The sequence below is a fragment of the Tachypleus tridentatus genome, chromosome 12, assembly GCF_004210375.1.
Source record: "Tachypleus tridentatus isolate NWPU-2018 chromosome 12, ASM421037v1, whole genome shotgun sequence".
Classification (NCBI taxonomy): domain Eukaryota; kingdom Metazoa; phylum Arthropoda; class Merostomata; order Xiphosura; family Limulidae; genus Tachypleus; species Tachypleus tridentatus.
This window is the reverse complement of record NC_134836.1, coordinates 55,312,657-55,338,610: the sequence shown is the minus strand read 5'-3', so window position 1 is coordinate 55,338,610 and position 25,954 is coordinate 55,312,657. Positions and strand designations below refer to the sequence as shown.

The window sequence follows — 25,954 nt, the reverse complement described above, 5'->3', positions numbered from 1 at the left end:
AACAGAAATGTGATGACGTTTATTGTAACATGTGTGACTGAATGTGACAGTAAGACGACGAGTTTGAACTCGTAAGACAGGCTGACGAGTAAAGAGTTATTATTACAAAGGTGTTATCTCTGACGAGTAAAGAGTTATTATTACAAAGGTGTTATCTCGTTACACCTTCGGGCCCGTCACGGCCAGGAGGTTTAGGCACTCAACTCGTAATCTGAGAGTCGCGGGCTCAAATTCCCGTCACGCGAAACCTGCTCTTCCTTCCAGACGTGGGAGCGTTATAAAGTGACGGTCAATCCCACTATTTGTTGGTAAAAGAGTAGCCCAAACGTTGGCGGAAGGTGGTGATGACAAGCTGTCTTCTCTCTAGTCTTACATTGCTAAATTAGAGATGGCTAGCGCAAATAGCCCTCGTGTAGTTTTGCGCGAAATTCAAAACAAACGAAAACATTATCATATTTGACAGATTCGAACATATACACTACTTTTGATTATTTAGTTTTATATTTGACGTACAGGTAGAAGGTAAGTATAATTTAATTATTTTTCTTCATTAGGATTATTTATTCTAATATAAAGTACAACTTGAGAATTTTGATTACAATACTTAAGAATATACTGTATTGTTTTGTTTCGAATTTCGCGCAAAGCTACAAGAAATCTATCTGCGCTAGCTGTCTCTAATTTAACAGTGTAAGACAAGAGGGAAGAAAGCTAGTCTTTGCCACCCACCGCCAACTCTTGGGCTACTCTTTTATAAACGAATAATGGGATGGACCGTCACATTATAACACCCCCATGGCTGCAAGGGTGACATGTTTGGTATGACGGGGATTCAAATCCGCGACCCAAACATTACCACCTGGACATGCCGGGCCAAGATGTACAGGTAGTCCATTGTATAGCTTCCTGCTCAGAAACAATAATAATAGACAAACAACACATCATGTAAATACAAGATTTCTGATAAAGTTACTCTCATTATTACACGGTCAACCTTCCATTACATCGTGTGCTTTTGTGCTTGTGCGATTCTTGAAATAATTGCGAAGATGGTTTAATTATTTATCTTTGTTTTATATTGGCAATTACTTAACGACTACTTATTCATGCGCTACGAAAAATAAATACTTATTTAACATTGATTTTTGTTTCCTGATGAAGCGCTTTCCTCATTAGTTCTTACGCTTCTTCAGTTTTCTTCGTTGCTTTGAACATTATCGTGGCTTTTGCTGATCTTGTTTTGTGTAACTAAAGTAATTCACGAAAAAAATGCCAATAGTTACAGAAAAGGACGTGGAAAATTACTGAGTTTAAGCTTTAGTAACAAAAATATCTTCTGCACTAAACTCAGTTTAAAATAATGACTTTAACTATTTGATGTAATATCCATAGAACATAATGTGGCAATGTTATCTATTTCACGTCCTGCAATATGCCATTTACAGGTCTATTGCTGGTGTTTTTTTAATGTTTAGCTTTTTATCTTTTGTAAAGAATTATTCAATTTTGATATTACGTTTTCCAACATATAACATTTTATAATTTGTATTTAAAATAAATGAAATTAGGAACATAAGATTTTTATCTAAACAGACAATAAAATATTAAAGCGGTCTGTGTCTATGGTTTTTGTAAAATACTTCTGAAAACATTCGATTATGTTTTGTGCTACAAAAACACAAAAGGCTTAGGTACGGTCAGTTAAACCTAAAGAGGCCTGGCGTGACCAGGTGGTTAAGGCGCTCGACTCTAATTTGAGAGTCACGGATTCGAATCCCCATCACACTAAACATGCTCGCCCTTTCAGCCTTGGGGGCATTATAATGTGACGTTCAGTCCCACTATTCGTTGGCAAAAGGGTGGTTCATGAGTTGGCGGTGGGTAGTGATGACTAGCTGCCTTTCCTCTATTCTTACACTGCTAAATTAGGGACGGCTAGCGCAGATAGCCCTCGTGCTACTATGCGCAAAATTCAAAAACAAACATAGAAACTCTAGCGAAATGAATTAAAATGATATTTTAAGCAGTCCGTATTAAAATGTGACAAAATAAAACGATATAAACACAATTGTTGGCATTATTTCGAAGGAACAGCACGTACAGACAGAAATAAGCACTATTTTTATTTTGTATACTATTAACAGTTTTCCTCTCTATATTTTAGTAACAAGTGGTATAGGTCAAAGCAATTTTTAAATCTTTTTGTAAAACATAGGGAAAGTTGTATAACTATTAATATAATCCTAAAATCGCAGAACACTGTTATATACAGAAAAACAGGCGCATTAGTTTTGCTATTTCTAACAGTATATTAAATAGTGTGTTTGTTTTCTTATAGCAAAGTCAAAACGGGCTACCTGATGAGTCCACCGAGGGGAATCGAACCCCTTGATCTAAGGGATTGTAAATCCGAAGATTTACCTCTGTTCCACTTGGGGATGTATATTAAATAAAACAAGTGTAATATTAACAAATCTAAAGTTGTTTCTAATTATTAATATATTAAGAATTTCTCACCAAAATATACCATAACCTGTTCCTTTCTGAGGATATATATTTATCCTGTGTTTAACTCCTTTAACTTTTTCAGGACATTTTCAGACTTTATTGTATTTCCAATTTTCACTAAAATCTTTTGTAATATTTCTGATGAAATTATATTTTCCTTATGATAGTTTATTTCAAGACATCTTATTCTACATTTGTACTTCATATTTGTACTTAGCTTACGCATCAGTCACTTCCATTATCACAGTATCCAACATGTTTGTTTGTAAACACACTTATTTTCCTTCTTCATCTATGAAAGTTCATTGCTCTAACTTGACTGGAATGAAAATCAAAGAGATAAGAAGAAACTGTGTAAGAAGTTATTTTTCATGTGTACGAAGTTTGAATAATCGTAATTTCTTTAGTATATTTATTTTACTCTCAATAATTCGAATACATTCTTCGTCATGAGAACGAAGAAAAAGATTTATCGTACAGAATTTCGCTATGTTGTATTAAGATACCTTTGAAGATATAAGTCAACAAGTATTATGATAACCACAGCCGATACAAAGTTGTGAGAGACCAGAATGCAACAGAACTAACTACACTATGAGGCTGTTCGACATTTTTAAATAGTATAATGAGAGAAAAAATTCATAGCCTTGTGAGAAATAAATGTAACAGCTCTTTCTGACACCCACACACTACGGACATAAACACGTTTAAATCAGTAATTTAAAATTTTGAATTCGAGATGTCTCTTGTACTATATGGTATTAGAAAACAAAGAAAAATAAATCATCTTGAGTCACAAAGACCATCCAAAAAGGGATCTACACAAAGTCGCGCTCCAACTGTGGAACATAAAGTGAGGACTATTATAACAGATGATATTCGACGAGTATAGTCAGTATCAAAAACCGTTCACGTATCCAAGTACGCAGCACACTCACATTATGTAAGTTTATTTTACGATATATCCTTTAACTGTTGCATAACTTAATTATGACATAGAGGTAAATTCATAGGACGCAGCACCTATAAATATATGAGCGATAATACTGTTAAAACTGGCGCTATCAAACTGTTGTACTCGTACACTAGATGTAATATGTAAGGCCTGTAGGCAAGAGTGGTGTTCTTTTGACAAGACAGCCTTATAACAAAGTTTTTACAATGGAAACTACGCTATGTAGCTCTACGCTATGTAGCTACTGTCAATGTTTAATGCCTTCAGACAGAGTACAAACGTGTGTGACTACACATAACGACGTAAATTTAAATATAACATATTCAACTTCTATATAGAATCGATGAGAATAGTGCCATAAAAGAATGAATTAAATAATAAAATTGTTTGGTTTTATTGCTGTTAATTTCACAAAAAATAGTTACTTATTTCATTTCTGAACAAAAAAAGATATTTTTTAACATTTTATTTCTGAATAAAAGTAATACAGTTATCCATTATCTATATTCATAATTATTCATTATCTATACTCATAATTATTCATTATTTATATTTATAATTATTCATTATCTATATTCATAACTGTTCATTATTTACATTCATAATTGTTCATTATATATATATATATATTCACAATTATACATGATTATGATTATTTATTATGTATATTCACAACTGTACATTATCTATGTTCATAATTATTCATTATCTAGATTCATAATTGCTCATTATATATATATATATATTCACAATTATACATGATTATGATTATTTATTATGTATATTCACAACTGTACATTATCGATATTCATAATCGTTCATTTTATATATATATTTATAATTATTCATTATCTATGTTCATAATCGATATTCATAATCGTTCATTATCTGTATTCATAATTATTCATTATCAATATTCACAATTATTCATTATCTTTATTCATAACCGTTCATTATTTGTATTTATAATTATTCATTATCTATAATCATTTGACCTTTGAATATATTACAAATGCATATACTTCAAAATATTATATAAGTCATCCTCTCAGGTGACTCAGGGTCTAGTCTGATGTGTATTAATGCTGAACATGAGCTTTCTATACCTTTTGTGAGCACAACACAGATAGCCCATTATAAAGCTTTGTACTAAAACAAAAACAAGTCAAAAAGAGTACAAAATGGCGGAAAATTCGTTCCAGAGATTCTGAAGAATATTTTTTACGTATGTCAAACTGTTATACTTTACGATCAACAGTGCACGTTACAGTTTCTCCTTGATACTATGAACCAACTTTATGTGAACAGCACTAGCATAAGTACAATTTTCATTTTTTTTTTTTCACTTACCTTCTTCCCAAGTTAAGGTTTATCGGTCGGTATGATACCAATTGATGTCTTACATTTGTACGAATGACATACAGACATCACGAAGACTATAAAAAGCAATTCATATGAAAATCAAAATTCCTTTCTATAGATAGCATTAGTAGTGAAAATTGTTGTAATGTGATTGGCTAGCCACTAATTATTCGTCCGTGCAATAAGAGTAGATTGAGAATCACCATTAGTCCAAAAGACCCATTAACAGTTTATTCGATAAAAAAGAACCGTTAAATGCGCACTTATAGTTGATACAGAGCAATTATTACAAGTAAACATAAATGATGCAATAGGTTTAAGCCTAACATATTGGAGAATGGAAACTGTTTCAATTTTTATATCAGCTGAAACCGAAAACTGTCTTCAGTTTGAAAGCAATATTTATTTTTATTTTTAACATACTTTCGGTTAATTATTGCATGTTTTCTAGCTCTGTGTTCATTAGCGATAACATCCGGGATGCTGGGAGCTAATCGTTTAGACTAATTGCATTATCTGTCAGAGTAGTAAAACACAAAGAACAAACTCTTCCACATTTAGCTATAGTAGCCTCAGGTAACTCAATCAATAATGCAATGATTTTACCATTATATCTTCTTTTTTTCTCAATTTGTATCTTAATTACAGAAATTTATTACTATTGTATTTCGGAAAACGAACAATAGGACAACAAATTTCTAGTTAAAAAGAACACTTTACCCGGTTTGAAAATTTTATACATCGGTATAATCTAGAATAAATATTCGGAAAAGAAATACTATTTTATTTATCTCATGTTCCAAATCCTTTTTCTTTTATTTTCAAACTTACTCTTAAGACATCACGGATGTATACATAAGAAAGTGCAAAATGAAATATTTTGAAGTTGTTTCTAAACGTATTTTGATTAGGGTTTAAATACTTTTTCCACCATTATTATATTTATGTCATCCATAAAACTATTTTTTTATTATTTTTTTTCTGTCTAGACAATCCTCAGTTATCGCTTGAACTTGGAGCCCGTATCAAAAAAGACAATGTCAAGGAAGGTGATGACGTGTACTTTGAATGCCACATTCGATCGAATCCTTGGGTTACTCAGGTATTTTGGCACTTCGAAGGGCAGTCATTGACATCGAATAGCTCAATTGGCATCATCATCACCAATCAAACTCTCGTCATACAACGTATACGGCGTGAACATAGAGGGCGTTACTCCTGTTCTGCCCAAAACGTAGAAGGCCTAGGTGTCAGCAATGAGATATTTCTGAAGGTTAAGTGTACGTTAGTGTACGAACGTATATCTTATTTTTTTGTATTTGTTTTGATATAGGTGTTGTAGAAAATTCGTGTAACTTTTGGAGATTCTTGTTAAATTAGTTTAATCACATAGTTTCATTGTAGATGACTCTTCTATAACTAATAACTCAAATTAAATTAAACCAGTCGTTTATGAAATGTGGTCATTCTGAGAAACATCAAATGGAAATGTATTTTTGTTGTTGCTCTTCGGTGATATGATTTCCCAAAATATTATTTTACGTATGAATACATGGTGAAAACTATCTTATTAGGAGTTTGTCTACGTTTAGGTAATACAGAATACAATGCAATAAAAAGGCCTGCACGGTTAAAAGCTAAGGGTTCTTCACCTTTTATTTATTAACCATTAACACTGCAGTGTCAAACTCGTTTTCAAACTTTACAAACCTTTTCCTTTGTTCGTCAAAAACGGGGTTTATTATTGATTCCAAACATAACAACAAAATGGCATTAGTATAAGTGGGTTCAACACTTTCTTTGTAACATATCCCCTTACTCAGTGTTTTCATGGTAGGGATACAAAACAGAAGAAATAATTGAATTTGATCCAAAACGCGAAATCGTTTGAATAACGCTAAGCGTCATTACGAAATATCAAATCAATATCATATGATGTTTTCGAATAAAAATGATTGAATGAATCACGACATATTGCTCATGCAGCGACTCAAATTAATGTTTTTTAATCATCGTTTCTCATAAAGGCTGGTCTTCTCAAATCGTAGAATCAAAGAAACAACAATGATAAATTGCTCTGTTTTTCTCTAAATAAGTAAAATATTGCTTTCTCTAAAACAAAAAATCTCTTACGTGTTTTCTCTAAGTAGCCCTGCCAGTTATGACTGTCTGAGCTTTAATGTCTTAATAAGTCATTCTTTTCAATTTCATTAAACTGATATTTTCATGACAAACAAATTTAATTAATTATGGTAATGGTACTTCTCTGTATTAGCTGACCTAGACAGCAGCAATCACGTGACACGTGAATTTTGAAGACCGAAACGAATAATACTTTAAAATAACAAATATTCCGTTCCATTCAAAACATTTCGTATAATTGTTTAAAAGCACTGAAAACTTTCTCTTCTAAGCTTGTTCCTTCTATAGAAAATCACTACAAACATCACCTGCCTGTTTTCTTTTAAACCCCTAATGTTATATTTCTTCACTGTATCTCAAGGCTTCACCGTGGGTTTGTACGATAGTATTATTATTTCAGTAATGTTAGGTTTATTTAGGAAAGAAAGAAAAGCGCTTATATATTTTCGCTGCTATTTACGTTTTCTTCTAAGAATTTCTACTCTCAGAACTTCAAAACTATTTTCTGATTATTTCATTCATAGATGCCCCTCAATGTTCTCCTATCCAAAAGTACACGTATGGTGTAGCGATAAACGAAGTAGTTGAAATTTTGTGCCAGTTAGACGCTGATCCATCAGATATTACGTTCCACTGGCGACTCAGTAATACCACATCTAAACATTCAGATGCAATACAGTACACAAGTAATCAGGCAGAGAGCGTTGCCACCTACACTCCTCAAAAAGAAGAGGATTTTGGAAACTTGTTTTGTTGGGGTGCCAACGATATTGGCATTCAGAAAAGCCCGTGTATCTTTTCTATAGTTTCCGCAGGTAAGTGTCGGACAACAGTTATCTGCTTAAAAATATCTAACATATATTCTTTATTAAATAAAGAACAAGAATTGTATGATACAAAAGTCCAAGCATAAAACGTGTGTTAAACTATGTACAAAAATATTATCTAGTCATTTAAATTTTATTAAAAAATGTAAGGAAAATATTTATTGCATTGAACTACGTGTTTATCAACTTTATACATAATATTGTAATGATTATGTTCGTTTATATTCGTCATTAAAGCTGTCAAGTTACTTATTTTCAAACGAAGAAATGCGTCTGTATTTTCTGTGAAGAATTGTTTGTTTGCTCGGTTTGAATTTTGCGCAGAAATACATGAAGGTTTTATTCGATACCGTCCCTAATTTAAAAATATAAGACTAGAAATAAGGCAGCTAGTCATCACTATCCACGGCTAACTCTTGGGCTACTCTTTTGTCAACAAACAATGGGATTGACCGTTACATTATAATGCTTACACGGCTGAAAGGGCGAGTTGTTTTTTGTTTGTTTGTTTTTGGAATTTCGCACAAAGCTACTCGAGGGCTATCTGTGCTAGCCGTCCCTAATTTTGCAGTGTAAGACTAGAGGGAAGGCAGCTAGTCATCACCACCCACCGCCAACTCTTGGGCTACTCTTTTACCAACGAATAGTGGGATTGACCGTCAGATTATACGCCCCCCACGGCTGGGAGGGCGAGCATGTTTAGCGCGACGCGAGCGCGAACCCGCGACCCTCGGATTACGAGTCGCACGCCTTACGCGCTTGGCCATGCCAGGCCGAAAGGGCGAGTATGTTTGGTGCGACGGGGATTCTAACCCGCGACCTTCAGATTAGAAGTCGAACCAGCAGGCCATACAGGGCCTGTGGAGAATTAATTGCATGTCGTTTCATCAAAGAAATAATACTGAAACTACTACAAACATAAACAAGAAATCAAATATAAGCTTCAAGCCCGAAAAGGTGACTATTTGATTAAAGGCGAAGTAATAATTTCCTGTTTCAGTTGAAGTTCCTGCCAATAAACTTGATTCTTTATTTATAACTTGTATAAACACTCCATAGCAATGAAAACTGTTCAAGCAATGACAAGAGCAGTATATTATGGATGTTATTTGTTTGTATTTCACAAAGTTCGTTAAAACTTACTCAATACAGGTAGTCGTTTAAGCATTATTCACCAAATCATTCGGCCTCGCATGGCCAGGTGGTTAAGGCACTCGACTCGTAATCTGAGGGTTGCAGGTTCGAATCCCCATCATACTAAACATTCTCGCCCTTTCAGCCGTGGGGGCGTTATAATGTGACCTTCAATCCCACTATTTATTGGTAAAAGAGTAGCCCAAGAGTTGGCGGTGGGTGGTGATTACTAGCTGCCTTCTCTCTAGTCTTACACTGCTAAATTAGGGACGGCTAGCGCAGATATCCCTCGAGTAGCTTTCCGCGAAGTTCAAAACAAACCAAATAATTTATAACATTAACTTTTGTTATCATTTTAAAGAATGATTTTAAACAACTTAACATGCATGTAAAAAGAAGTTGTGACTTTAAAACTGATTTACCCACAAGGAAATTAAACTGAGCATCCTAACCAAAATAAATCAACGTATATAATTTTTAATATCTTGGTATGTTTAACATCACGAGTCTTTTAAATATGTCTATATATATTTATATGATATCAAATACACGCGCACACATGACATCGTAAAAGTACTATTGCTTCTCGTTCGTTCCTTTTTATATCTAAGTGTGGCTGTGTTTTAATATGCCTTATTGGTGTTCCATTATGAGGTTTATAATGTATGCCTACACGATCTTAAGATATTCTAAAGAGGCTGTGTATATTTCGTACATCAAGTGATGATTCTTTTCTAAAATAACTCGTAATAGTTCATTGTAATAAATTAATTCCAATTAAGTTCAATTACATTGAAATATTTTATCAAGTCTCAAAAGTGAACTAATCATTACGAGAAATAGAATGCAGTATACTGCTGAATCTCTTTACAAACTTTGGATATTTTTAAGACAGTCTCACTACGAAACAATAAACAGGATAACCAGGACAAGATTGACGTACATAAATGTTTTTTGTTTTTTTAATTTCGCACAAAGCTACTCGAGAGCTATCTGTGCCAGCCGTCCCTAATTTAGTAGTGTAAGACTAAAGGGAAGGCAGATAGTCATCACCACCCACCGCCAACACTTAGGCTACCTTTTACCAACAAATAGTGGGATTGACCGTAACATTATAACGCCCCCACGACTGAAAGGGCGAACATGTTTGGCGCGCCAGGGATGCGAACTCGCGACCCTCAGATTACGAGTCGCACGCTTGGCCATACCGGGCCACACACATAAATTAATTGTGGGTTATGAATTTCACTGTAGATAAAGTATAAACAAATACATGGTTATGAACACGTGTCATGTTCTGATTTGCCTATGAAATGATAACGAAGATATAAGTCTACTATTTGGATAGCTGATCCTAATCCAAGTAAGGCCATTGATTTATTTCACAATTATTGGCTTTTCATTCTTCCTTTATACTGTAACGTGCGAACAATGTGATAAGGAACTCCAACGTTGGTTCAACCTTATCTATTAATAACCTTAAAATACAGTACCACATAACTTTAACTATGGTTGTATAAAAATAATACATGTTATTTCCACATATTTACTTATCTCTCTCACAAGTAGGATTACTTCTGTTATTTTTAAATGCAAATGCTGTTACTGAGAATGTTATTTCACTAAGATAAGTAGTGTTCAAACTATGTCGTCCTCTAAATCTTATTAATAGGGAGAGCAGCTAGGAATGCAATGTGAACGTACAAATTCGTTGCATAAATGGTTTGCAATTTGTAACATGTTGTGAGGGTAATGAATTCACAATATATTTACTTTTAATAAAGCAATGTTTCATGTTTTGTTGGATAACCCGTAGGAAGGTTATAACTCGAAATGGATAACCCGTAGGAAGGTTATAACTCGAAATGGATAACCCGTAGGAATGTTATAACTCGAAGTCTTCGTGCGTTTAATAACATCGTTCTTGTTTATCTCTTTCGACACGGTTATCCGTTTTAGTTATCTCTTGTACGGTATTTAATCAGTAATAGTCCTAAGGTATAATATTATGCATGAGTAACATGAACTAGTTTTGACTCTACTGCTACGCGAAACAATAAATAATGATGAAAAATATATTCTAACATATCTCTCACACGTGAACAATATGACCTCTCTCTCTCTTGGAGACATGCACCAATTAGTCTTTATAGATGGTGTATTTCCTTTTTGTAAGCAACTTATACATTAGCATGCAGAAAGAAAAAAAAAGTCGTATCATTTGTAAAATCATTTATTTTACAAGTGGAGACCAGACCTTGGGCTCTATGATTATATGTACCAAACACTACGTAAAAGATATGAATAACTAGGAGCATGAAGATATATTTAAACTTTCTACTTACATTTATCACAAGATAATTATCTTAAGATTTATACGATGTCGCAGTTTCACGATTAATAAACAGTTAATGTTACTTGAAGTTTAGTTTCATGTGAAACATAAGAGTAATCAGTGTTTATAAGTTTCCATTCTCCTCTGTTAATTACAAGTTAAACACAACCATGTAATATTGAATGATGGCTGTCAGATGTGTAGTGCTAAAGTTGCATGATTCGTTTTCGTCTGTTGATAATAAATTGTACAGAATTATTTAGTATTGAATGATGGTTGTCAGATGTGTAGTGCTAAAGTTGCATGATTCGTTTTCGTCTGTTGATAATAAATTGTACAGAATTATTTAGTATTGAATGATGGTTGTCAGATGTGTAGTGCTAAAGTTGCATGATTCGTTTTCATCTGTTGATAATAAATTGTACAGAATTATTTAGTATTGAATGATGGCTATCAGACGTGTAGTGCTAAAGATGCAATGTAGCAAGAAAAAATCGAAACCCTGAAAGGTTTTTATAATTTGATGTAATTAGAATGATAATTCACAAGAGGGTTGAAGTGGATGTGACAATTTTTTTACAAACAAATAAGTCTGAATCAGTGGGAGTTACCTACATTTTCCTGTTGTTTGGATGTAACAGTGTTAGTTGACGTACACGAAGTTTAAATAAACATGTTATTCACCAAGAAAAGAACAGAAAAAAAAAGATAAACCGCGTTTCAATACCGGAGTGGAAAGAGCACAGATAGCCCTCCGTGTAGCTTTGTGCTTGACAAAATACAAAACTAATTTTATGTATTATATTGTCTAAGGAAACATTATATATCTAAAACCAGAACATCTACATTAAGCACATGTTCAAATGTTAAAATAACTAAAATCAAACTTACGTTCACACTGAATAATTACCTTAACATCTACGTTACTTTTCCTACTTAGGTTTGTTGTGTGTGGCCGAAACTGATAAATAAACGGGTTATTGCTTAATTTTGAAATCATTTGTAATTGTATGTGTCTTTTTAATTATGGGAATAAGCGATGAGTTATTTTATACGTCACACTCGTAGAATAGAGTTAAAAGAGCCTTCTTTAAATACAATATAAATCAAATTATTTTTATTGTTCGTTCAATTTCTGTGTTTGTCGAATTAAAGAGTTTTATGTCATTACATGATTTGTCCTCCGATAATTATATTTAGTTACTTGAACTCTAGGTCCTCCAAATCCGCTTCAAAACTGTTTTGTTCTCAATCAAACCGAAAACCAGATTACCATTGAATGCATGGAACAACACAACACAGAAATCACAGACGAATTCTCGTTGGAAGTCTACTCAGTGGAAGACAACAGGCTTCAAGCTAATCTAACTTCGAAGTTTCCACGCTTCCAGATTCGTGATCTACCTGAAGGAACACACTTTAGGCTGCTTGTATACGCATGGAATGCAAAGGGAAAAAGCGACGTGGTGGTAATTTCAGCCCATACCCATAAACCGGCTGATAAGCTTACTGACAATGGTAATGAATCTAAATTTTGTGATTTGCAAGAAGATTGGAAATCATTTCCAATCCTCTTCGCTCGATAAGAACAATATACTTTTTTTTATTGTAGACGACATTAGTTCAAAATATGAGTTCATTTGTTGAAAAAAAGAAAAGAAGGTAATACAGAGCGCTTTTTAATTTTTACCGACCATTCAATAAACTAAAGAGTAAAAATTGTCAGTTCTTCGAAATTGGTTCCTTTTCAAGGGGCAAAATTAACTAGAATAGAATTTATACCAGTGGGGGAGGGACACAGATAGTCCACGATGTAAGCGTCATATCAAATATACTGGACACTTTCCTCCGAGGCCCGGCATGGCCAAGCGTGTTAAGGCGTGCGACTTGTAATCGGAGAGTCGCGGGTTCGCATCCCCGTCGCGCCAAACATGGTCGCCCTTTCAGCCGTGGGGGCGTTGTAATGTCCAGTCAATCCCACTATTCGTTGGTAAAAGAGTAGCCCAAGAGTTGGCGGTGGGTGGTGATGACTAGCTGCCTTCCCTCTAGTCTTACACTGCTAAATTAGGGACGGCTAGCACAGATAGCCCTCGAGTAGCTTTGCGCGAAATTCAAAAACAAACAAACAAAACTTTTCTCCGAGATTATCCTATACACATTACTAGCACGTGTAGCTTGAAGCAATAAAGATTAGAATCACAGATCCGGTACTACACGTGTTCGGTCTGATGACCACCATTACTTACGATTTCCCCACCCTGCACTTTTATGATTTTGCGACTTGATTGATACGAGTATTACTAATGGTATAACTATTACTATTATTGTTATGTGTATTATTATCATTTTCACAACTTTTCAGCCAGTGAATTCTACAGCCAACGTCAGCTGTTACATCAGACTTTTGTTTTTGTACACGTCACAACCTGGTTTTGCAGAATTACCAGGATTCGAACGCCTCAATCGGTTATCCAGGATACGGATATTCTAATCACATGGTTACTAAGTAGCTTCACGTTTTAAGCCAATGAACGATTACAGAAAAAATAATCTTTAATGTAAACATTGTAAAGTTCATCAGTTTTTTTATGGAACTCAAACTTGAGAAATATCTTTAATTGTTTCATTTCACAATTTCTCACAATACGTACGTTAACACATTTAACCAAACACACATTTAGTTCTCAATGTTGAAACGTCCACTCATAATAAACATGTTTCATTATTCATCATTCTGTAAGTTTATTCCAGGTTTGTTTGTCGACAATGAGTCAAAGATAAGTTCGATGATTTGAAATGCTACAAAAGATAGTATTTGCTCACAGTTGTACAGCGGAAAGTCTGCGGACGCTCTCTTGCGTTGTAAAACTCTAGAAACCAGCTTTGGATAATGGTGGTGGGCGGAGCACAGATAACCCACAGCTTCGTTCTTAACTTCACACAGATAAAGGCCCGGCATGGCGAGGTGGGTTAAAGTGTCCGACTCGTAATCCAAGGGTTACGAGCTCGAATCCCCGTCGCACCAAACGTACTCACCCTTTCAGCCATGGGGGCGTTATAGTGTGGCGGTCAATCCCACTATTTATTGGTAAAAGAGTAGCCGAAGAGGTGGCGGTGGGTGGTGATGACTAGCTGCCTTTCCTCTAGTCTTACACTGCTAAATTAGGGACGGCTAGAGCAGATAGCCCTCGAGTAGCTTTGCGCGAAATTCAAAACAAACAAACAATCAATCATCAATCTGTGATGAAATAATAATCACTGATGTCGAGAAAACCCACTTGCAGAAAAAAATATTTATGTAAAAACGGCTCGTTTGGGTTGAGAAATTTTTTTACGTAGAGCCCTTTGCATAAATAAACAATCAATCTCATATGTGTATTTATATATCTATTCATTTTACATTTGTCATCTTTCTTTCATTAGAGAACGCCCCCTAGTAGTTCAGCCGTAGGTGTACGGATTTACAACGCTAAAAGGTTTCGATACCCGTGATGGGCAGAGCACAGACAGCCCACTGAGTAGCTTTGTGCTTAATTCAAAACAACATCATTAGAGAAAAAAAAAACATTCATACGTGTTACTAGAAGTGTGTGAAAGTTTTTACGTTCAAACTGAAATAAAAAATAAAAGTTCCTATTATTATTATAACTCTTATTTCTCCAAATGATTTATTTTGTGAATTACGTTTATAACAAAACAAAGTTACGTCCTAATAATTGAGTATTTAATTCATGTTTGAATATCTAATTATAATAAAAAACCTTTTTAAAATATTAGGTACACAACTCCAAAGTAAAATAATTAAAGTTTATTATAGTAAATAAATAACTCATTAAACTTTTAATTAATATTAATTTTCAAGCACAGAAGGCTTATTTATGCTGGTCTTAGTAGAAAGATATATTAAATAAATATTTGATTTTATTTTGTATCTTATCTGTTCTTTAATTTTCTTTCGGAAATACAGAAGAAGTCATTGTTCGACCTCTGTATTTTGTATCTTATCTTGTCTTTAATTTGCTTTAGAAAATACAGAAGAAGTCATTGTTCGACCTCTGTATTTTGTATCTTATCTGTTCTTTAATTTGCTTTAAGAACTACAGAAGAAATCATTGTTCGACCTCTGTATTTTGTATCTTATCTGTTCTTTAATTTGCTTTAGGAAATACAGAAGAAATCATTGTTCGACCTCTGTATTTTATATCTTATCTTGTCTTTAATTTGCTTTAGGAAATACTGAAGAAATCATTGTTCGACCTCTGCATTTTGTATTTATCTTGTCTTTAATTTGCTTTAGGAAATACAGAAGAAATCATTGTTCGACCTCTGTATTTTGTATTTATCTTGTCTTTAATTTGTTTTAGGAAATACAGAAGAAATCATTGTTCGACCTCTGTATTTTGTATCTTATCTGTTCTTTAATTTGCTTTAGGAAATACGGAAGAAATCATTGTTCGACCTCTGTATTTTGTATTTATCTTGTCTTTAATTTGCTTTAGGAAATACAGAAGAAATCATTGTTCGACCTCTGTATTTTGTATTTTATCTGTTCTTTAATTTGCTTTAGGAAATACGGAAGAAATCATTGTTCGACCTCTGTATTTTGTATTTATCTTGTCTTTAATTTGTTTTAGGAAATACAGAAGAAATCATTGTTCGACCTCTGTATTTTGTATCTTATCTGTTCTTTAATTTGCTTTAGGAAATACGGAAGAAATCATTGTTCGACCTCTGTATTTTGTATTTATCTTGTCTTTAATTTGCTTTAGGAAATACAGAAGAAATCATTGTTCGACCTCTGTATTTTGTATTTTATCTGTTCTTTAATTTGCTTTAGGAAATACGGAAGAAATCATTGTTCGACCTCTGTATTTTGTATCTTATCTTGTCTTTAATTTGCTTTAGGAAATACAGAAGAAGTCATTGTTCGACCTCTGTATTTTGTATTTATCTTGTCTTTAATTTGCTTTAGGAAATACAGAAGAAATCATTGTTCGACCTCTGTATTTTGTATTTATCTTGTTTTTAATTTGCTTTAGGAAATACAGAAGAAGTCATTGTTCGACCTCTGTTGATTGCTCTTATTGGTGTTGTAGGTGTTCTTGTTGTAGTAGCTGTTGCTATTGTCATACTTAACAAGTATAGAAGTAGACGCGAAAGAAAAGGTAAGTTTGTGGTTTTCTTTTATTAGTAATAAACATTGTTCCTGTTCTCATAACTTAAGAACACACTTATAAATTTGATGCTCAGAATTGCGATTTATTGTACTGAGGTTAAGAGAAAGCTAACAGGACGAAATTACACAATATCAAACAATATACAGCAAATTATGTGTATTCGTTGTTACGTTTCGAGTTCTTTCAATTTCTGAAAACGAAAGATTTCATATCAGGAATATGAAAGAGATAGACATGGAAGAACAGCATTATACACCAACTATGCTTCTTGCACATAAGATTATTAGTATTAGATATATTTTTCATATCACATTTTTTGTTTCGTTTTTAAGTGTATTTATATTTCAAATAAATGCAAATATTTTAAACGTTAACATAATGCTGATGACATTTATACAGTGAGTCAATGAACATATATTAGTGTGATCATTTTTAATTTAATACCTCGTGTGAGGAAGGTGGTTAGTGGATTACTTTAATGGTCTGTATTGTAACTATCGTAATTTTATTTTTAATCAGATATTTAAAGTCACAGTAAATGTTCTAACTTCTACATCATCAAATTCTTATTACAGAGATTATTTTCCTTTGCTAATATAGGGATTGGACAAAGGAATAATTTAAAGTTCCTAAACAAGTCGTACCTCGTAAGATATTATTGGTTCTACTACCAGGAATTTCGTTAACAACAAGGGTTCCAAAATAATGAGAAAACAAAACGCATTCTAATATTTAATAAAAGAAAAGAAAATTAAAAACACTATAGTGGAATTAACTATATTCGTTACTGGGATTTATATATATCTATATAAACATGTAACTTCTTCTGAAAATAAATTAATATAGATTAAACTATTACCGAAAGTCTGTGATATTTTAAATTCAAGAAAAATTAAATTCAGTAAAGTAACTCAGTAAAGAGAAATATACACCCTCTTTTTAGTGTAATTTGAATCCATTTACAAAATTGATGAAACCAGAAAATCAATGTGCCTTTACAATGTACTTTGTTCTTCATGTTGCGAACTTTAAAATGATGTGTTTCTGAATTAACAGCACAATAACGCAGTTGAATAAAAGGACAGCAAATTGTTCTTAGCTCTTTTTACTTCGTATGTTATAGCATTTACATGTAAGTGTTCATTCTTTCAATCTAAAATGAAAATAAACCTCATTTTGTTTCACTTTTTCGTTGCAAGCTGGCCAAACTAGAAGATCTCACCCTGATAAGTAAGTTTTATGTGTTACGTTTAATGTTGAGAACATCAAAATAGAAGCAGCACTTTGAGATACTATTCACTTCAAAAGTATTTGGTTTTTATTTTGGCTGAATAATTAGATGAAACGAAACAACAAGATAATTAATTATTCTAGCATTTTACAGAATCAAATGACAAGAAACATAACAAAATAAATTACTTACTTGTGAACGAAACTAGTAACAAATTGTTTCTCGCATAAATGCTACAAAATAAGAAAACATTTATTAACAACAAAACTATGTAAATGTTATCAAAAACGTAAGAAGAACTGAAAAATAACTTCTTAAATTGTTGGTAAAAATGTTTATTTAATATTGTGAAATAATTTCTAGTGTTTATTCATTCTGTCAAATATAACTTGTATAATCAAAACTAACGGTAGAGTCATCAGCCCACACTGAACTCGGAATTTCTTGTAACACATTGTTATGTGCTATTCCTGTGTGTTAGGATTTTTCATAAGTCCACGAAAGTTCTTTTTGCACATAACTTAGAGAGAGAAAGCAGCTAATGAAAAGCACCATCCGCCAACTTTTGGGCCTGTCTCTTAACTAACCTAATAGCAGGAATTAATCATCACTCTTGTATCACACTTTCTGTTCAACTGAGTGCGTTTTGGCAGCAGTTGGATTCGAACCTAAACTAGTAATTTAAAGTCCAAAGTCACTAATCAGTAGACCGATTCAAACCCAACTGGTTGAATAACTCGATAGTCTTACCAAGTCTAAAGATAAATCAACGAAGTAAACATTAGACTTGTGTCCTTCTCCATATTCTTCATGGCAAAGATCACGACCTTGAACCCCGAGAGGTCTTTCATTTTTTACATGTCCAAAAGCATCGTTCGTTGTCTTATTACTGCTCTTCTAAAGATCAAATGTACTCACTATATCATTTTTTATAAGAGTACTGAAAACTGTTCTTTCAGCCAACCTCATTAACAAGGTGTTGTTCTTCAACATTGGAGTTTTGTTTGTTTGTTTATAATTAAGCAAAAAGCTACACAATGGGCTATCTGTACTGTGTCCAGCACGGGTATCGAAACCCGGACTCTAGCGTTGTAAGTCCACAGACATACCGCTGTGCCACTGGCGGGCAATATTGGTGTTAAAGAATAGATTCATTCAGAGTATGTGCATCTGTGAAGTTCACAGTTACCTTTACTAAACGTATAACTACGGATGTAATCAATAGTGACGTATATAAATATAATGTCTTCTTATCGAATACTTTCTCTCTTACTTAAGATTTTAAAAGCTCGAAGCAAATCTTTTTCTATCACTTGTGAGACGCGAAGTTATTATTCGTTTCTAATATCTGTTACTTAAATTGGTTTAAATTCCAGGTCTCAAACCCCTTTGTGGAAGGACATAAGTGATTTAAGCGAGTTGGATGACAAAGGACCTGACATAATACCAGCACAAACCCTTAGTAGGTCAAACTATGGAGGTAATAAAAACATTATCAATATGACATTTAAAAAAGCATCTGTATACGAATAAATACTGCTCCGTTTACAAGAAAAATATTGCAAAAGTTAGATTTTAAACATATACAAAAACATCTATTTTTATTCAATTAAAACATAAAATTAAAAAAAGTATATTGTTAACTAGTTACACAATGAACAAGATTTATTGTTAACTAGTTACACAATGAACAAGATTTATTGTTAACTAGTTACACAATGAACAAAATTTATTGTTAACTAGTTACACAATGAACAAAATGTATTGTTAACTGGTTACACAATGAACAAGATTTATTGTTAACTGGTTACACGATGGACAAGATTTATTGTTAACTAGTTACACAATGGACAAGATTTATTGTTAACTAGTTACACAATGAACAAGATTTATTGAAAACAGGGCACAGCCTAAGAAACTCACACGTTTGGATGAAAATATTTAACGTTGTATATATATATATTTTTAGTATTTGAAAACTATTTTGTCGTTCTTTTCTAAGATTAGCAACATTATTTTGCTTTTAAAAATGTTCTCATGTTTTCGTTTTAATTTGATTTTTTTTAAATAGGCTTCATTTCCGTCAAATCACCGTCTGCTGTTTCATTTCGTTTGGTAGATAATTTCAGTTTGTCGTTAAGAGAACTTGGTGTCGTTTAATGACGTATCACGTGCAGCGGATAACTTACCATTCTTAAAGTCGTCTCTAAGAATAACTAAAATATTTACACATACTTAACATTCTTAAACAAATAATAAAATGTGGCTGTAACAGAAAAAAATAACTTAGTTAAAACTGGATTTTTTGAAGTAACGTTACAAAGTTTATTTAAAGTTCTTTCTTTGCAGGAATGATTTTTTTAAAGTCTTAAAGCATTTGGAAATTTTATTTATCCACGTGAGACTGTACGAGCTACATATGTGATATAATACAATACCCTGCAGCCTGTGTAAAGTATCTTCCTTTGTATATTTAAATGAACACAAAACGTGAATAAATGAAAAAGACATTTTACGATTGTTTGTTTTTGAATTTCGCACAAAGCTATCCGAGGGCTATCTGCGCTAGCCGTCCCTAATTTTGCAGTGTAAGACTAGAGGGAAGGCAGCTAGTCATCACTACCCAACGTTAACTCTTGGGCTACTATTTTACCAACGAATAGTGGAATGAACCGTCATATTATAACGCCCCGACTATATAAGACAAAAGTGCTGTGTTCAATAAAAGCTGTATACATAGAACCACAATATCATTTCTTCGAGAGCCAATACTGAAGCATATAATGCAGTATTACCAAAAGGTGACTTGATAAAGATACCTAAATTTTGTAGCATACCTTTTTCATATTTAATTTTCCATACTTTGCGAAAGATACCTAAATTTTGTAGCATACTGTTTTTGATATTTAATTTTCCATACTTTGTGATTTGTTTTGGTGTTTTATAACCAACGTCTCTGACATTCACAACGTGAAAAGTAAAATGTTAAAAAGTAAAAAATAGAACACGTAAATAAACTACTTGGTAATTAACTTCAGTAATTAACTCATTTCTCTCGACATCCTCATCATGGTCACTTTTAGTTTGATCAGAATAAATAAATATATATAAAGTTGTCGTATCATAACAGTTGATACGTGTCTACAGCCTGGTTGAGGAATCTGACTTCTTTCGGATCACAAAAATACGTAAAATAATTCAAGTTAACACAGTTGCAATAGTTTAGCAACTGAATCGAGCTAGCTTTAAATAATCGTAGACTAAAGTTTAAATCTGACTATTCCATAGTTCATGTCTGTCTACGTTCCGATAAAAGACTTTAAAATTGCTTAATCCAATACCCGAGTCATATGAAGTGTTTTCATCGCATCTCTGTTCTAATAATTCAAGCGATCTCATAACTTCATACATCTATATTCATATTAGATATAGTGCAATCATTTCATAACGAGTTCGCTAGAAATTGATGAAATATATATATATATATACAATAATTACAAAGATTTCAATGCCTTAATCTTTGTAGAAGATATATCCTATCGCTCTACTGGAATTTTTCAATCTTAGTGGAAACTGTCTTCATGTATATTTCAGAGTTTCCTTTTATAATGGGTGAAGACGACAAGAGAAGAAAGAAATCCATAAGTTTAATTAGCCCCATGGAGACCTTCTATGGAAGTTCGTCTCTGTTAGAAGGAACTTCTTTATCGAAAGAAGTGTGTTATGACATTTCTTCTCCAATAGAGAGCGTATCCGTTCAACCCCTTGTACTACTTAAAAAAGTAAGCCACGTTTTGTATCTTTGCATTTTCTTTGTCGGTTCTCAGTTTAAAGAAAAATAGAGTTCAAACAGGAAATTCATTCTGGTTGAAGGTTATTATTCCTAATGAAATTCTGGAATTTTCAGATACAAATACGTGAAGTAGTTAATTATCCATGAATCAGTTTAAACTTATTGTTTTAGAAAGGGAGCATTGCTATATTTAATTAAATTCGGTATTCGTGCATTATTTATATTCTTTATTTAAATAAAGAACCATAAAACTAATTACCATGGCAATAATTGTAAATCCTCATGTCAAAAACATTTGTTAACTAAATAACATATATATATATATCACAAAAATATATTAATATAATTCATATTATTACAATTAAATTCACTCTATAATTTTAATCCAAAAAATATATTACAAACACGAAATGGTAAATCTCAAAAAAATGCGTTAAAAATTAATAGTAGGTGTGTTTCACTCAGTCTGCTTTATAATTATGTAGTCAAAGTAAACGTATTACTTGGTTAGTTTCGAATAATTGTAGGCCCGGCATGGCTAAGCGTGTTAAGGCGTGCGACTCGAAATCTGAGGGTCACGGGTTCGCATCCCCGTCGCGCCAAACATGCACGCCCTTTCAGTCGTGGGGAGTTATAATGTTACGGTCAATCACACTATTCGTTGGTAAAAGAGTAGCCCAAGAGTTGGCGGTGGGTGGTGATGACTACCTGCCTTCCCTCTAGTCTTACACTGCTAAATTAGGGACAGCTAGCACAAATAGACCTCGAGTAGCTTTGTGCGAAATTCAAAAACAAACAACAATCGGATAATTTTAGAAAAAGCCATTCAAGGACTATACACTCTAACTCCACCTATCTTTCAAATGAAAGACAAGAAGAAAAGCAGCTAATTATCAATACTGCCGTCAGCTTTGTATGTATGTTTTTGAATCTTGCGCAAAGCTACACTAGTTCTATCTACGCTAACCATCCCTAATTTAACATTGTAAGACTAAAGAGGTGACATCTAGGAATCACCACCCACCGCCAGCTCTTGGGCTATTCTTTTACCAACGAATAGTGGGATTGACCGTCTCATCATAACGCCTTCACGGCTGAAAGGTTCTTAATGGTTTGTTTTTGTTTTGGAATTTCGCGAAAAGCTACTCGAGGGCTATCTGGGCTAGCCGTCCTTAATTTAACAGTGTAAGACTAAAGAGGTGACATCTAGTAATCACCACTCACCGCCAACGAATAGTGGGATTGACCGCCTCATCATAACGCCTTCACGGCTAAAAGAGCGAGCATGTTTGGTGTGACGGGGATTCAAACCCACGATCTTCGGATTACGAGTCGAGTGACTCTGCCGTCATCTCTTGGTCTACTGATGTATGACTTTGCTTGTGACTTATCACAAACCTACATAATAGGCTATCTATGCTCTGTACATGACGAGTATAGAAACCCGGCATGTTATTTAATAGTATGATATGACCGCTATTTGGGCTATGTCCAGCCGAAGTCTCACTTTATTTCATAAAGAGTAAATATTGTATTCTATTATTTCGGTATTACCTTTCTTTGCATATACGTGTGTATTACTGTTAGTGATAAAGATGTACTGTAAAAAATGTTAAGTTATGGAAAATATGTTTACTGTTGACCGATTTCATTTAGGTGTAATTTTTTCCTGTTTTCTGACAGCGCGATTACAGAATTAAGTATAAAATAAATAGTGGTATATCAGCGGATTTACAACGTCAGAAACCGGGGTTCGATACTCGTGGTTGGTATTTCACAGATATCCCATTAAGCAGCCTTCTGCTAAATTACAAACTATCTGGTTTTAGGTGCTACGTATAGTTAAGGGGAGTTTAGCTAAAGGTTGGTGAATTTTAGAGCAGTTTCTAACTTAGCTTCAGACATCGGGCGATATGGAAATAAAAACTTTAGGTAACAAACGACGGGTTTCAGAACGCTTTCGAAATTTATATGTAATGGTTTTCCGATATAAATGGGATAACTGAATATGAAATAGCTCTCCAGTTTCAAACAATATGACACTGGAGAGTTAAAACGTTGTTTCAAAAGCCGTCAGAGAATTATGGAGTTTTAGGTATGATTCTTATCTGTTTCGAGCAGTATAATTACAACAGTTTAATATAAAACGATTCGGCAGTCGATATAGCATTTAAACGAGTAAAAAAAAAATATTTGTTCCATTCGGCATGTTCAATATTATTTTTTTTTAATTCAATGAACACCGCAAACAAATTGTTGTTTTTGCTTCTCTTCAGAACAGGAACCACGTGGTTTTTCTCATTCAAAATGTCACAAAGATTTTAAATATCGAATTTTCATAATGAGTAGCGACTCGAATTTTATGTTATGTAACATTATATATACGTATAAGTAACTCATAAAAGTGTATTCTGAGGTATATTACCAAAATATCTCCAACTATTTGACTCAGAATGGAAAGCTCCCTAGTGGCTAAGCAGCAAGTTAATGGTCTTATTAAGGGTGAAATGTCGTTTCGATTCCCGCTGTGAATATAGCACAGAGAGACTGTTATGTAGCTTTATACTTTGCAATAAACATACAAACAGAATGGTTTGTTTGCTTGTTTGTTTTTGAATTTCGCACAAAGCTACTCAAGGGCTATCTGTGCTAGCCGTCCCTAATTTAGTAGTGTAAGACTAGAGGGAAGGCAGCTAGTCATCACCACCAACTGCCAACTCTTGAGCTACTCTTGTACCAACGGATAGTGGGATTGACCGTCACATTATAACGCCCCCACGGCTGTAAGGGAGAGCATGTTTAGCGCGACGGAGATGCGAACCCGCGACCCTCAGATTACGAGTCGCACGCCTTAACACGCTAGGCCATACTGGGCCAAACAGAATGGAAAAACGTCTTCAAAAATATAGAAAATTAAACTACTATAAAATGTTAGTAACCTGTTCAAACGTTTAAAGATATATGTATATATATAATGCATAATGCAATGTATTTAAATTACGTTCTACAACTCATAATAAATACTTTGGAGTTACATGTTTACAAATACATTTGTAAAGCAAATTTCGGATATAAATAATTTCGATCTTCATCGTAGATTCGCGTTTAGAATCTTGAATGCGCTTCTCATAATCCGATGGCACGAAACGCATTACTGACAGCTTAAACCTGTGGACGAAAATGGAACTAAAATGTGTAAAGTGTAATATATTTACCACTACTATTCAGGGACGGTTGACCATTACAAAGGTTTACAGCTCACAATACTCCTTTTGCATTATTTATTTTAATTACAGTTTTGTGTAAAAATTCATAATAACAAATAAATGCATAACTGGTACGGCAACACCGAAACTCAACACATTACAAATGAAAGTCAATCGAGAGACACAAAAGTTTATTTTTCTTATAGTCGGCTGCAACACCTTCTAATGTATGTAACGTTTTTGTTTGATTGTTTAGAAATAAACACAAAGCTATACAGTGGGCTATCTGTGCTCTGCCCACCACGGGTATCGAAACCCGGCTTCTAGCGTGAATCCGCAGATATACCGCCGTGCCACTAGGGGGCGTCTGTAATGTCTGTGAGATTAATTACGCATACTTCCTCTTAAGAATTTACTCCAGTTTCATTATTTATTTATCGAGTAGCATATATGAACAGTAACTCTTAATCATATGTAAAAACGGCTCGTTTGGGTTGAGAAAATATTTTACGTAGAAGTGAGTTCACGTGAAAAGGTCGAAACGTCGTTCACTCCTATCGTAAAATATTTTCTCAACCCAAACGAGCCGTTTTTATATATATATTTCTCTACGAGTGGGTTTTCTCGACATCACTGAGTAAATCTTAGTCAGTTGTTTACGTACAGTTACTTTTTATAAAAGTCCCCCGCTGGTACAGCGATAAGTCTACGGATTTCCAACACTGTTCGATCCCTCTCGGTGGACTCAGAAGATAGCCCGCTGTGGCTTTGCTATAAAAACACACACATTTTATAAATAATATTTATTACTATTAATATCGCTTTTCTGTAATTAGAGTTTTCGTATACGTTATTTTTAATGTTAAAGACATACTCTTGCCTGACTCAATATCCTTGTACTCTCAAACCTAAAAGGTGTCTATATATTATTTGCCCAAATTATATATAAAGTAAAGGTATTCTAAATAGCGATGTATAGATTGTCCTTCAGAGTTAAGAGGTGGGGTCAGCCAGTGGCTCAGCAGAAACTATGATGCTTTGTAAGACTAAAACCGGGTTTCGATACTCATGGTCGGCAGATCACAGATAGCCCATTGTATAGCTTTGAGTTTAACAACAAACAACTTGCCTTCAAAGGTAAAAGGGCAGAGTTAAATGGGTTAATAAAGGTGTTTTAAATAACTTAGCAACAAATATTTTAAAGTATATTGAAAATCAAGATAATGTTACTTTAAAAGGTTGTTGGCTACGGTGAGAACTACAATTAGTTCGATAACATAAGGT

At 33.6% G+C, this 25,954-nt stretch overlaps 1 protein-coding gene across 3 annotated transcripts in view; it reads left to right on the top strand.

Moving 5' to 3' along the window:
* The window catches only part of LOC143233364 (protein turtle homolog B-like), a 398,319-nt gene that overhangs the window by 355,014 nt on the left and 17,351 nt on the right, over positions 1-25,954 (top strand). For all 3 annotated transcript variants that reach the window (XM_076469542.1, XM_076469543.1, XM_076469544.1), the window contains 7 exons: positions 5,815-6,105; positions 7,492-7,782; positions 12,479-12,781; positions 16,303-16,428; positions 17,640-17,670; positions 19,048-19,151; positions 21,266-21,453. In XM_076469542.1, coding sequence (XP_076325657.1) covers positions 5,815-6,105; positions 7,492-7,782; positions 12,479-12,781; positions 16,303-16,428; positions 17,640-17,670; positions 19,048-19,151; positions 21,266-21,453 — 1,334 coding nt within the window. The remainder of the gene's footprint in view (positions 1-5,814; positions 6,106-7,491; positions 7,783-12,478; positions 12,782-16,302; positions 16,429-17,639; positions 17,671-19,047; positions 19,152-21,265; positions 21,454-25,954) is intronic.